Genomic DNA, 14,167 nt, shown 5'->3' with positions numbered 1-14,167 from the left:
CCAACGCTGCGAATAACCCAAAGAAAATAATGCTGTGAGACCGGTATCGTGTATACACCGTCTCCGTAATGCGAGAGAACCAGGTTCTAACCACCATGGTACGCGTTTCTTTCTTTTCAGTTGAAGGTTTTCTGTTCGCAGTGGACAACTTAGGCCGGGTTAAACAGCTCCGCTGTTAAAAGAGCCGCCGTGATGGAGATGAAACACGCGTCTCCGGGCTGAACAGTACAACGTCTTAGCCACTCTGCACGCAGGTATCCGCAGAACCGTGGAGCCGGCTTACTTCGCTATACTATGCGAGACGACTACGCCAACTTATTCCCCAGCTTCCACTTGCGTGGCTCTGGCTACCTCAGGCCGAACGTGGTGGCTTGGAAGAAAATTTCCAGAAGAAGTGATCGTCATGCTAGTCGCCGGATATTGCCTACTCATACTCGTCCGTCGCAAATACCCCATAACCAAGCCGGACGACTACGGGAAATCAGAGATTGAGATAGCATTGCTCCCGTGGAGCACTTTTATTAGACGTGCAGCTTTCACCTATGGAAAGGGGCGGCACAAAACACTGATTTCGCTTGTTCAAAGTTGGCCACAGCGCACCGGGCAGACGCGGCTGCTACCCACAGTTCCAGCTATTGGGCTTCCCAACTGGACCTCCAGAAGTTTGTGGTAGCTACTCGTAGCGGTGACAACAGGTTTTGAGGCGAGCGCTGGGTAGACATTTGGAACTCCTTAGGTACCCATCCTAGCAGGTGCTCCGTGTTGCACAATTCCTTGCATAGTGACCGAACACAACACTCAATGGAGGATGTGTTCTGCACGCTTGTCATTTCCAACTACAGTCCCTTTCAATTTGTGGATGCGCTGGCTCACGCTTTATACTCTAATTTCATGTGTTCTGTGGTAAAATGTAGCATCTCGTGAACGCCTAAGATTTTTCGGTGTCACTATCGTATTGTTGAGGAACTTCAGAAGTAGATCGGGGAGGGTTTGCTACTCCTTGTGTGCATCAGCTTGCGGACGGGTGTTGCAAAAGCTTGGTTAAGGAGTTTTATATGACACTACAATAATATATAAGAAGAGCCAGGAGCAAGGTGTGGCATAGCAAGCACAAAAATCACCCACGTTTTCACTGATCGCCTTGCATGTACGAATGTTCGCTAGAACCATCGCCACATGTTGAACTTTCCGTGGCAAACACGCGCCCTTCCACATAGCCTATTTCGGGAAAGCCACCTGTAGGTATCGCTTGGCAAACTTCGCGGCTGTTTCGCCATTTGAATTAATTCCTGTCCTATAGGTGCGTCGTGCGAGTGATCCTGCGTCGTCTCTGCACAAAACCAACATAGTTTTCTCTGTGTAAGAGGTAGGTTGCTAAATTTCTTTAAGGAAGAGTCTTGTTGAAATGTTTTAAAGCCAAGCTTTCTATGCCTCCCTGACGACGTCGTTCATCCGAGTAAAAATCAGTGCAGGAAAGACAACTTTACACAATGCGCTTCAACAAACCATGACGACGATAAGCGAGAGCACATCAAGCGCCTGAAGAAAAATCACTTGCAGTGTTTGGGATCGAACCTAGGTCCTTCGCGTTATGAAGCCGACATCTATCTGATTGCGCCATTGCGACGCGATTTAAGCAGTTTGGATTTTTTACTTTGGCTTTGACTCAGGGGCATGGCTAAACTTCGCGTTTCAACCAATCTTTTTCGAAAAGGGGCGTTGATTTTTTTTGTTGGTGTAATCCTGTTGATATACAATTCTTTGGTTGGAACTAGTGATTAAGACGTTACACAGGAGAAGAATACAGACACGGGCGGCACTAAAGTTAAAACTGCTTTATTGGAAAAAAAACTCCCCTGGCTAAATAGAAAATTTTCTTCGCTATCACATGCGCAGAAAAGCCACACCCTTACGCAACAAGGAAGCAAGCAAGGCACAAAACCCAATCTTACACGTGTTGCAGTCCGCTAAGAAAAGCGATTTCTTTTTCGGTGATTACCAGAGAGGGTTCACTGACACATTTTCACCGTGTTTATATATCAATAATGCTTCGATAATCTCCTGCTCCTGCTTTGTCGCACCACGCCCCACCATGGACACGCTTTTCAGATCTGGGCTGCAATGGCATTGGCGCACATGTTTCGCCAAGTTGCTGCCCTACTATTTTTGCTCTGAAGTCTACCCGCCCTATCCGTACTGTTTTTTTTTTTGCCAATTTAAGTGCAGATACAGCAGATTCAGAAAATTGTAGCAGTCTCGCCTCCATAGCAGGGGTCTGGGATAGAGGCTTGTCCTATTGAAATCTTGTATCTCCCACTCAGATTGATCACAGCAGCCGCGACCACTTCTCTTGTGCTATTGATTGCCAGGCTATTTTTTGGTTGAACGATCCAAAGACCATTCTTTCAGGTCATTCAACTACGACCCTTTCTATCTGGATGCCCCAAGTACCGCAGAACATGCGCGCTATTCAGCACGTTAAAGCCATTACCTGTTTGTGCTGTATCGCTAACGCCACCATTTTGAGGTGCTCCACAGCTGCTGTGAACTTAATGCTGCGAGTTTATATGCCTTAACATTTATTGCTCCAGCACCCCGACAAAACTGGTATATGTAACATGTTTTTGGGCCTGTGGCCAAAGGGTTTAGTGGGTCGAGAAAGGGTAGGGGGGGGGGTGCAGCAATCCCGATGCCAGGTATTTAGAAAGAGATGGTGCTTCATCGTTCGTGCTTTCTCGATTGTTCCGTGGGGCAGTTTCCAGCCTATCCAGCCCCTCAATAAATTATCACAGCTCCGCTTATTCGGAAGACCTGCTTAGGGGCTGTTTTTACAAACACCGCCACCTAAATCGCACTGCCAAGTCAATGGAATCATGGGCCGTATCTTTATGATCTTGATCCTGGTCGGGCAAAGACATTTCGCAATACGCTACGAGTTTTGAGGCGCTGTCCTCTTGTTCCTCTTCTTCCCTGTGCAACCACAGTTCCGTGAAAGTCTGTAGGGGTAGTAAGGAAAACTCCAAATCTTCGGCCCAAGCTGCAGCAGTGCTGCTCCCGCGCTATCTACACAACATAACGAGGCGTCCGTATCTTTACATAATGTTACCACGTCCTGTGTTTATCCGCACCTGCGTCCGCAGTCCCAATCGAGCGGAATAATAAAGTTATCATTATTAATTTGTCAACTGCCATTCCATGCGGGTATTTATTTGAAAATCATAGAAGTTATGCCAGAAAGAGAGCTATGTTAATAAAGGACCAAGGTACTCCATACATCAAAACGGCATTTCTCACTGCCCTTCAAATTCTCCTGTACAACTCCTTGCTAGTGTATGTTGTGTGAGAAACGCTTTCGAAGCAAATAGCAGATTACTTTCTATCTTATACACTTTCCGCCGAGAATAAAGCTTTTAGAAGTTGGCCACTGTAATTGTAGTAGGGGCTGAAGCAATGCGCGCTGTATCGCAGGTTTCCTCTACGATGCACTGCTCCGCACCAGTCAGCGAAGGTAAGCCAGCATCACTGTACTCTCTGGAGTGAGATCAAAGCGATTACGCGTGCGTGTAGCTTATGCGTGTGTCGAAAAGGCGAAGTGCTCCTACAGACGAGCAGGAGCTTTGTAAAATTCTGTTTGGGGGACTATTTATTTCTTTGTTTATTGTACCCTCAGGGCCAGAGGCATTGAAGACGGGAGTGGGTTTTACAAAAAAAAAAGGATTCAGGAAGTAAGTAAATGGAAGTGCAGGATTCAGTGATTTCTGAATAAGCAACTTTAGCTGATAACAAAGTGAGGACACAAAAGCAGAATAAAAAGGATATAGTGTACATATTATCAGTAATCGTAGTATACAATGCTAGCTACGAAACACATTATAACACACAAGAACAGAAAAAAACCGGAAAGGGTACACGTCATAAATAATCTCAGTTTGCAAGGTTCGCTAGTGCAGCGCGAAACAGCTGATAATCGGTAATTGTAGCAGTCATGCCAGGAAGGTGGTTCCATTCCTTGCTGGTGCGTGGGGCAAATGACTGAAAACACGTTCTTGTTTGGCCTACGGTATACGAACTTTGTGCGCATGATCGACACGAGATGACAGGTAGGACGGTGAAAGAAAGATTAGCTCGGAGGTGTTGGCTGTTATGGAAGATTTTATGATAAAGGCACAGGCGAAAGAACTTACAACGAGAAGAAAGGGAAGTGAGTTGCAACGTGTTTTTCATAGCTGTAACGCTTGCTGCTCGATCGTAATTGTGTAAGTTGAACCGGGCAGAGGTATTTTGGACCAATTCGAGGCCTTTCATTAGATAAACCATGCTGGGGTCCTAAATTGAGGCAGCATATTCTAATTTACTTCGAACCAAGTTCTTTTACAACAGTAGTTATAGGGAGACTGGTGAAGTAGAGAAATTGCGACGAAGACAGCCTGACATATGGTTTGCATTGTTAATAATGTTGCTTATGTGAAGGGACCAGGTTCAGCAAGAAGTAATGTGCACAGCTAAGTACCGCTAGGATGAAACACAGTTGAGTAAAACATTATTATGATGGTACGACACGGGAGTGGGCAACGTTCGACAGACGTGTAATACTCTACACTTAGTAATATTAAGGGTCATTAGACAAAGACTACACCAGTTTGAAATAGCATTAAGGTCGTTTTGTAAAGTACTTACATCACTTGTGTCGTTAATTTCGCGAAATATCACACAATCATCATCGAACAGGTGTATGTTTGATGACACGCAATCAGTAAGGTCATTGATGTAAATTAAAAATAAGAGGGGACCCAGGACTACACCTTGGGGTACATTCGAATGAACCGGACATTTTGGGGAACTATACGAGTTGGCTGCAACAAGCTGTGTACGGCCACACAAAAAGTATTCCAACCATTTGAACGCGTCACGATCAAGGTTACGTTTTCTTAGTTTTAGGAGCAGGAGGCTATGGGACACTTTCTCAAAGGCTTTTGCAAAGTCTAAGAAAATAGTCTGCCCTGGAGTGACGGTCAAGAATGCGATGAGGCTGGTGTGTAAAGGACAATAATTGTGTTTCACATGAAAATTCCTTTCTGAATCCATGTTGTGCATCCTTGAAAAATGAGTTGGATTCCAGAAATGTTACGGTGCTTGTGTGAACAAAACATGTTCTAGGAGTTTACAAGGAATGCTCGTAGGCGATATAGGGCGGTAATTTAAAAGGAGATACTTTGCTACCTGATTTATGAACTGCAACCACCTTAACGATTTTCGAGTGACTGGGTAGGGACCCGCTGTGAATTGATTGTTGAAAAGGTTTTGAAAGAAAACTTGAAGAATTTTACGCCGTGCCGTGAAGAAGTTTAGAAGTTATAAGGTCGACACCAGGGCTTGAAGAGGGCTTCAATGACTGTATTATTTTATAAATTGCCTGAGTGTCAATAATAATTGGGTCATGAGTGGATAGTCGTACAGCTTTGGGGTAGGTAGCGATGCACTGGAAGAGAGCACAAAATTATTAACAAAAACCTGTTCAGTACAATCGGACACTCATTGTCAGGAATTGATTCGTCATTCTGGTCCACCAGCTTAATTGAATCAGTCGTGTTTCATTATTACGCGATAAACAATTGGGGATTGTTTAGAAGCAGGCTAGGTAAGGTACTCCGGAAAAAGTTTGATTTGGCATTTTTGACACCGGATACATAAGAATTGTTAGCAACTTTGTATGCCTCCCACCGAGGGTTCGAGGGCAGCGGTTTCGCTTTACGGTAAAGACGCCTCTTGCGGTTTGATAGACGTTTTAAGTAGGCATTAAACCATGGAGCTCTTGCGTGAGAAGAGGTATTGGGAATCGGGGTGTATCTGTTGGTTAGGTCGTGTACCTTTCGCAGTAATAAGTTCCAGTTAGCTTCAACTGTACGGTTGTCGAAATTGTCTAGAAAAATCTCAAGAAAAGTAAGCACTTCAGTGTTAATGGCATCAAAATTTGCTTTCTTATAATCACAAATTTGCGTAGTTGTCTTACGCATTTCTAGAGCTGGTACTGTAATGACCAAAGAAAGGAATAAATGATCAGATAAACCGGGTAATTATGTCATGCACGATACTGAGTCGCGTCGTGGGGCATGTACGAGGTCTAATATTGTTGCTGTACTGTCTGTTATTCTCGTCGGCTGTGTAAATAGTTGAGTTAGCGCAAAGGTTGAGCAAAGGTTATGGAAGTCGCTACTTTGTGAGTAAATTGAATTAAACAAGGGCGATTCGGAGGACCACTTGATTTGAGGAAAATTAAAGTCACCTAGTAAGAAAATCGGGGCGTTTTGAAGGCGAGTTACTACGGTATTAAGAACATCGTGTAAGGAGGCAGTAAAGGTTGACGGTTCGTTAGGGGGGGAGGAGGGGCGATAATATGCCGCAAAAATAAATTTCTGGTTCGGCACCTCAACACACGATAAGATAACTTCAATATCGGTTTCAACAGTAATGTGGCACGAATCGTGTTCATTCAAAACAGCAAGAATAACGCCTCCACCTTGGCGAAGAGTACGGTCATAGCGGTAAATTGTCTAGCGGGACGCATGGTAAAAAAATTTCCATGTTCCGAATGTTATCATTATTATAAGTTTCGGTTAAGGCGATAACAGCGGGTCCGCACGTGTCAACAATAGGGTTAAAAGTGTCAAGTTTGTTAAGCACGCTCCTGACGTTCGCAAGAAGTACAGATAAGCGTGTCGAGGGCAGCGATCGTCCAGATCCGCACGCGTTTTCCCATCGTGTTTCTAGGTTTGCTTTTTGTGTAGCGTCTAGGCCGTTGTTCCATGATGTTTGCGATGGTGCGTTTGAGGGTGGGAAAAGTTACTTGTTTCTGTTACAGTATCGGTTAAAGGGTCATATACGTAGCATTGTTCGTTGACATACATTTTCGTGTAGCGCAATTTGTATTTCGGGGATCCGGGTAGACCGTTAGCGAATTCAGACAGTTTTTTTCGTGCCTCACGAGTCGCAGCCGAAAAGTCTTCGGATACCGAAATCCCGGATTCTTTAAGTTTAGCACGCGCTGATAGCACATCATCTCTGGTTTTGAAGCAACAAAATTTCATTACAATGGGGCGGGGTTTGGATGCAGATAGCGTCCCTATTGGGGAGAAGATTTCAGAGTGGCGCCCCTAGCGGCACAACGTGAAACTGAATAGAGGGGAAACAAAGCAAACAACACAGGCTTTTTCACATGACCGTACCTTATATTTCTGGAGAACGATATTTAGCCATTTATCCTATTCTAGGGGGCACTTTTGAGTATATGTTGACCTAAAAGATTTAATCCAGCTGTACACATTTCCCGAGAAGATTTTGCTCGCTGTTTTACAGCGTTTTGTCCGAACTAAAACCCCACTTACTTAACATTCAGCCGTCCCTCTACGAGAGCTGCCACACTCGTTCATTCTTGCGATGGCTGTGACAATCCGTACAACTGCTGCACGTGAAAAGTTACCAAAAGAAGAAACAGAGGAGCGAAGTCTCCAACGTTGTTTAGTTTTCGGCGTTCGAATGAAATTCCAGTTTGGTAAGAAACTGCATTCGCGTCGGTGTACTGGTCCCCCGACACGTGCAAAATTTTGTCTCCCCCACTGAACATAGTCCCACCCAGTAGACGCTGAAGGCGGCAGAGTTATACTACCTTCACAGGCTTTCGCACACTATACACGGGCAAATACGTGTGACACTGACCTGGTTATATACGCATGAAAACCTCTGCTAAGTTCGCTAATCGCGCGCGGCTGTAAGAGCCACGGAACTGCCCTAACCGGCCGCTGCCCTTCGGGTGTTGTCGTTCAGGACAGGGCAACAAAAAGAGCAGTGACCTCCCGCATTTTTGTGTGTTTGTATTAATTCCGACCATCCAATAAGCGCAGAGTGCTGGGGAAAGAATAGAGGGGAGTGGTGGAGGCGGCAGCCAGCTTCCCCCTCCGTATTGTTCCCTGCCTCAACGTCAACTTGTCTTTCTTTGTAGGCATTTATTTGCAGACATCCACGGGTCGCGTGATTGTTTATACCAATGAGTGTTGGTGTCGCGGCGACAGCTTCTGTTTCAAGCATTCTGGTTTTTTCTGTTTTTTCTGTTTCAAACATTCTGGTTCCGGGGGTATGTCCCGCGGCGTCGGCGGTGGTCCGGCGTCTGCACACCACCGTTTCTTGCCCAATCCCCCACGTGGGTACGTGCTATAGAAGAGGAACAACAACAACAACAACAAGAGAGAGATAGAACAATCTTTAATGAGCCTGGCGATGTCAGCCGAGCTAAACCGCCTGGCTTGCTACGCCAGTTGAATGATGTGACAATGATGATTATAATTATGAAGAGGAACAATTGATTTGAACTATTTACAAAGTCTGATCAAGGCTTGTGGCTTTTAGATAGGCCAGTAAAGCTTTTGTGGCACGAAAGGCACGTTTGGAAGAATTCCAGGGACCTAATACGTCTCTCAGTTCTAACCCTACGGAGAGTGGCCGGCCTCGAGACACTGCAAGGCACACTCTTTGCGTACTAAATCGCGCACAGTCACAAATGATGTGTTGCAGATCTTAACGGACACCACACTGTGGGCACAGAGGCGAGGTGGACTGATTGATTTTGTAGCAGTAGTATCGCGTGTAGGCGACGTTCAACCGCATGCGGTGGAGTACTGCTTCATCATGCTTCGATATTCCAGGTGGCATGCTAAAGTTACAGTGCGGGTCGATAGAGTGGAGGGGCGCGTAATAATGGGATGCGTGTGTCCAAATCGAACGCTGCATGCTCCATGCCACACTGGATGCAAGTGCTGAAGCATCTTTCCGAGAAAATGGTACCGGTACTTGTGGTCCCCGTTTGTTATGCGCTATGAATGCAGCAGGGTCCGCCTTCACATCTACAGTTATTCCGCAATGGGCAGGAACCCACTTGGGTGTTATTTGATGACGCGCCTGCAGAGATTGAAGATGCAAAGCATGTACATCAAGCACAAGCTGATCTTTGGGGAGAGACGCCAAACATTGCAGTGCAGCCCGATAGTCCGCGAAGATGGCCCACACGCGTGCAGGCTGCTCGATTATATAAGCCAAGGCCAGCCACAGAGCTGCGAGTTCGGCAGCCGTAGATGGGGTTTTGTGGCTTAGAATGGCACTGAGGGTGGTGCGAGATGAAGGTATCCACACCGCGACAGTGGATGATGTGGATGACACCGATCCATCAGTGTACAGATGTGTGTGTACTCCGTATGTGTAGTGGATATATTCAAGGGCAAAAAAACGCAGAGCGGCAGGCGGAATATGCTCCTTGCTTGAAATTCCGGGCACTGTGGTCCCTATTTTTAAAGACGATAGTCTTTCTTGGGCTACTTGAACCCAGAAATTTTGGTCTGTCTGCATGTCTGTCTGTTTGTCCGTCTGTCTGTCTGTGACTCGATTAAGCCACCCGGCCAAAGTAAAACAATGCCTTCGCAATAGTCTTATATAGTCACAGCTAAATCTGCCCGTCTAAGACCGGTGTAATGTTCATACTTTTCAACATTGTTGAAGAATAACAAGACATTACGCAAATATAAGACAACAAGTAAACACAGAAGTGATATTTGCAGCGTTTCTTTATAAAAAATCATACAAGCTTGATTTTTGCGAAATTCAATACTTCATCAACTGCAGAAAAAAAAATTCACTCCGCCGTCGCCTCCTGTCACCCGCGCCACTATAGCTTCTGGCGCCGTTTTAAAAAATCGATCGGCAACAGTTACGAAAAGTTCCACTAGATAGGTTCCACGTTCTGCTTGCAACGTAAGTGGAGTAGGGAAACGCGGTTCTATAAACGTTGAAGTATGGCGCCTTGATTCACGCGCGTCCTCGCCGCACGGCTGCGTTGGCATCGAGACACCCGGTTAAGAGCAGCGGAATGCGGTAAATTTAAAATGCTTTAAGCAAACCTTTGGCGTCTTTACCTTGCGAGGAGCGCGATGCAATAGGAACAAAATGAGAGGTGAGTGGGAAAGCGAAGGGAGGCATTTACTTGGCAAAAAACGATAGACTATCGTCTTTTGTCGACATTTGCAACGAAAGGAGCAGATACGCGGCCAATTTTATCGTTGGGAACATTCAGGGCGGATGCAGCGGAAGAGCTGGCGGCTGGTAATGATGAGGCAGGAAGTCACGCCCTTCAGGGACCGAAATTGGCGCTAAAGGGGGATCACATTGCCTTGCCACAATCCGCAGTCGCACGCGAAGAAGCTTCTGCGCGCCGAGAGCCAAGGGTGACAGGCGTCGGCACTCCGTCAGTGTTTCCACAGTCGAGGTAGTTCTCGGGACACCAATGCCAACTCCGGTTGCGCTTGCGCTTGACTCCGTGATTATTCCGATGAAGTAGCCCCTCTATTGAAATTTCACCGTGGCGCCCCCTAACTTAAGCGGCGCAACATATAGGACGATCTCCTGGCCAATACGGTGGGCTCTTTCGACCTCTGAGGGGGATACTTCGACGCTAAGTACGGAGTGCAACGCGGCAAGGACTTTCCCCTCCGTATCCTGCCACGTTTCTTTCGAATCTGGAATACCGTGAATAACAATGTTATTTCGTCTAGAGCGATCCACTAAGTCATCCAACCGCGTCGGCAACATCTCTTTTTGGGATGTCAGGTGGGCGGTAGAGCTCTTAACTGACACGATATCTCGCTTGAGTTTGTTAGGGTTTTCGATTCGTGCTCTAGGCTTAGAGGTGGATGAATATATTTGGGAGACTAGTTTTTATAGTTTCCTGGTTATATTTTATTGCTTTAGCATCCTAGCTTAGATCGGCTTGGCTCTTAGCAAGATGAATCGTTCGCTCGTTGATACGTTTGAGCATTTCAAGTTTGGCGGCGCTATGTGCTGGTGTTTGTTCGTCATCTGCGTCTTGTTACGAATCGGCCAACGCCACGTGTTTTCCCCCATCAGCGACCACGTGGGAATCGACCATGTGCGCCCGCGTGTCGGTGAATCGTACTTTCGTGTCTCGACATGCCGGGTCAGTCACCTCGCTTTGCAACATGCCTCCGGCGGCTGCCAGCGCCACACCCTTCAGGCACCTGCGCGTCGGAGAGTCCCGCCTTGACCTTCCCGGCTCAGACGTTTCGCTATCGGCACGATCAGCAGGTGATAGCGCGACCCCGGCACCTTTCAAGGACACTCTCTCCCCCCCTCTCGGACGCCATGTGGGACGAAGCCATGGGTGACTCACGAACTATGGACAGAGCGTCTGGGCGTCTGTGATGTTCGTGGCGTGTTACTCTTGGGGGCGTTTTTTTTGGGTATAAAAGAAGCAGCACAAACGCTGATATTTATTCCTGTCGGAGCAGCGAATCCATGCGGTCGATCTGCTCGTGTCCTGTATTGTAACCTCGCCCGTCAGGGCATTGTATGTTTTTTTGGCTTCGGCTCACCTCTCGCCATGAAGTAAACAGTTACGTTATCCTACTGCTCTGGACTTCTTCACGGCTGCAACAGCGGCTGGCCGCTCGCATCATACACGCTACCCATCGTATGTTGGAGGCCACGGAGAAAGGATCGGGTGCCCCCGCCCGATCGCAACAGTCTGCGCTGGCACTGCGAAGAGTAGGGGTCCAGGGTTAGTTTCTACGTCGTCCGAGTTTTTTCGTCATCTACGTCTGCGCTGGCACTGCGAAGAGTATGGGGGCTACGGTTACTTTCTACGTCGCCCGAACAAAGCAACAACAAATTCACATCTAAGCATTTTTCAAAATAATACACAGCTCACGTGGGCATGGGAGCACGACTAAGAAAACATGGTCACTTTTTTTAGCATGCAGGGGAGTATATGTACAGTGCTCACGGATTGAAACGCGACACTGCGAGCACGTGGTCGCCGGTACATGCAGCGCCGCCCGTCGACGCCCGGGGAAGCTAGGCGTTGCATTGTGGTATACCGCGAGGATGAGAGCGTGTTGGCCCTAGGCTTACTGCTTCCGGTTGCCAATAAGCGCGGCTGTGGTTCCCCGCAGCAACAGCAGTGCGCTGCGAGCCAGGAGCGAAGGAGCGCGTTTGTGCGCCGGTGGTAGCCGCCCGGCGGTCCGCGCAACCAATTTCGCATCGTCCGCTCGCGCGCTCTTGTTACGCGTGTCCTTTCGATGCGACACAGCTAATGGGCATGTAAGGGACGGTCACGCTTATTTGAATAAAACGAGCGTCTGCACGAAGGAACAGCCAACTTTATTCCATGATATTGCCGCGAACCATACATTGGGTTTGTTTATTTGTGTTTTGCTTTTACCGCCCGGCTGCGCCGGTCTGTGTTATCTCTGCGCCAAGGGAAGCGCGTGTTCCATTCTTTCTTTCTGTGCCGCATGTGTTATCTGTCGTGATAGGGAGAGCATTCCGATCTAACGTGAACAGCCCAGAATAATCTTCTTGTATCTACTATGTTCTCGATGTGAATCGACGTTTCGAGAACCACGCGCGCCGAAAGATAAAAAGCCTGCAGTGCGGACGCCGGGGCATTCGATTCGACGACACTCGCCTGTGCAAGCCACTTTGTTGACCGCTGCTTCGCCGCCTCTCTATTCTTTTGAGTTGTTAGGGGAGCACAAGTTCGCTCCAATAAACGTGTATCTCATTCAAGACAACTGCATCGTTCTTGTCTTCGCGACATCTGGTGGAGGTGCGGGGTACTAAGTCTTTATGCCCTCTACGACATCTCGAAGCCGCCAAGCCAGTCCAACCAGAGAAAGCCCCCGACTGCAAGGATTGCTACCCGAGTTCGGTCTTCTGCCAGAAGGGCCCAAGAGAAGGAACGCTGCAACCAACACCATGGTGCAAGAAACAACGTCGCCAATCATCCTGCAGCAGCCCCGAGAACCGCCATCGTTCCGGGGAGCCCCCGCTGAAGACCCCGAAGAATGATTGGAGAAGCTGGAGCGCGTCCGCATCTTCAACAGGTGGGACGACGAAGAAACTTTCCGGCATGTCTTCTTTTACTTAGAAGATGCTGCTCGAACTTGGTTCGAGAACCATGAGAGCTCTTTGACCGACTGGACTCAATTCAAAAGGGAGTTCCTTAAGACTTTCACTACCGTGGTGAGAAAAGAGCGAGCTGCGCTTTTGCTTGAAACTCGAACGCAGCACCCCAACGAAGGAGTCGTGATTTTCGTTGAGGACATGAAGCGACTTTTTCGTCGTGCGGACCCTAAAATGACCGAGGAAAAGAAGCTCAGGTTTCTAATGCGAGGAGTGAAGCGATAGCTTTTTGCTTGTCTAGTCCGTAACCCTCCGAAGACAGTGGCGGAATTCGCGTCTGAGGCGGCCGCGATGGAGAAGACGCAAGAAATTCGAACGAGGCAGTACGACCGCCCTGTCAACGCGCTGTTCTCGGAGATCATCGGTGCCGCAAATGGAAGCTCCGATACATTGCGAGAGACCATCCGAGCAGTGGTCAGGGAGGAGCTTCGGAAGCTTTTTCCAACGACGCCGCAACCTCAAATGGCTTCCCTGACCGACGTAACACGAGAAGAAGTCCAAAACGCACTGGGAACTTCTACGCCATCGGAAGCACCCCGCGAACCACAAGCCATGACCTACTCCTCGGCTGTTCGTCAACCCCGCCCTGCTCCAACCCGTCGTCAAGAGGCCGAGCCATACCGCCGTCCAATGCCGCCCGCCCGACGCCTTGTAGACCAATACCAGACGCCAAGGAAGACCGACGTGTGGCGAACGCCCGATAATCGCCCGCTGTGCTACCACTGCGGAGAGGCCGACCACATCTACCGTCGCTGTCCCTACAAGAGGCTCGGTTTGCGAGGGTTCTCCGTCGACGCCCCACGCCCCCGATACGGCCAGCGCCCTGCTGAGGTCGAAGAATACCTCTCCAACACCAACCGAGGACCAGCCCGCTTCAACCGTTCACCGTCGCCCTACCCGTATCAGTCACCGAACCGCCGCAGCACTGCTGACTTCTCACGTGGAAGGTCCCCCAGCCCACGCGGGGGAAACTAAAAGCAGCAACTTCGGGAGGTAAAGTTGCACAACGGCGGAAAAATGAAAACCCTCCAGCGACGCAGCGACTCGCTGAAGACCATCATTCACGACATGCCCTCAACCCGACGACCCGACCTAGCCTTAACGAGACTCCTGAACACGACGACAGCTACACGGTGCGACGCGTACC

At 48.3% G+C, this 14,167-nt stretch overlaps 1 protein-coding gene across 2 annotated transcripts in view; it reads left to right on the top strand.

Moving 5' to 3' along the window:
• The first annotated feature begins 1,293 nt into the window (after nucleotides 1–1,293).
• LOC144165261 (uncharacterized) overlaps nucleotides 1,294–14,167 on the top strand; it is a 60,868-nt gene continuing 47,994 nt past the window's right edge. For both annotated transcript variants that reach the window (XM_077695400.1, XM_077695391.1), the window contains exons 1-2: nucleotides 1,294–1,366; nucleotides 3,469–3,508. In XM_077695400.1, the coding sequence (XP_077551526.1) occupies nucleotides 3,481–3,508 (28 nt within the window). In that variant the 5' untranslated portion in view covers nucleotides 1,294–1,366; nucleotides 3,469–3,480. The remainder of the gene's footprint in view (nucleotides 1,367–3,468; nucleotides 3,509–14,167) is intronic.

The sequence above is a fragment of the Haemaphysalis longicornis genome, unplaced genomic scaffold (assembly GCF_048455015.1).
Source record: "Haemaphysalis longicornis isolate Haplotype H1 unplaced genomic scaffold, Haemaphysalis longicornis Haplotype H1 scaffold_1, whole genome shotgun sequence".
NCBI lineage: Eukaryota > Metazoa > Arthropoda > Arachnida > Ixodida > Ixodidae > Haemaphysalis > Haemaphysalis longicornis.
This window is presented reverse-complemented; position numbering and strand designations above follow the sequence as displayed.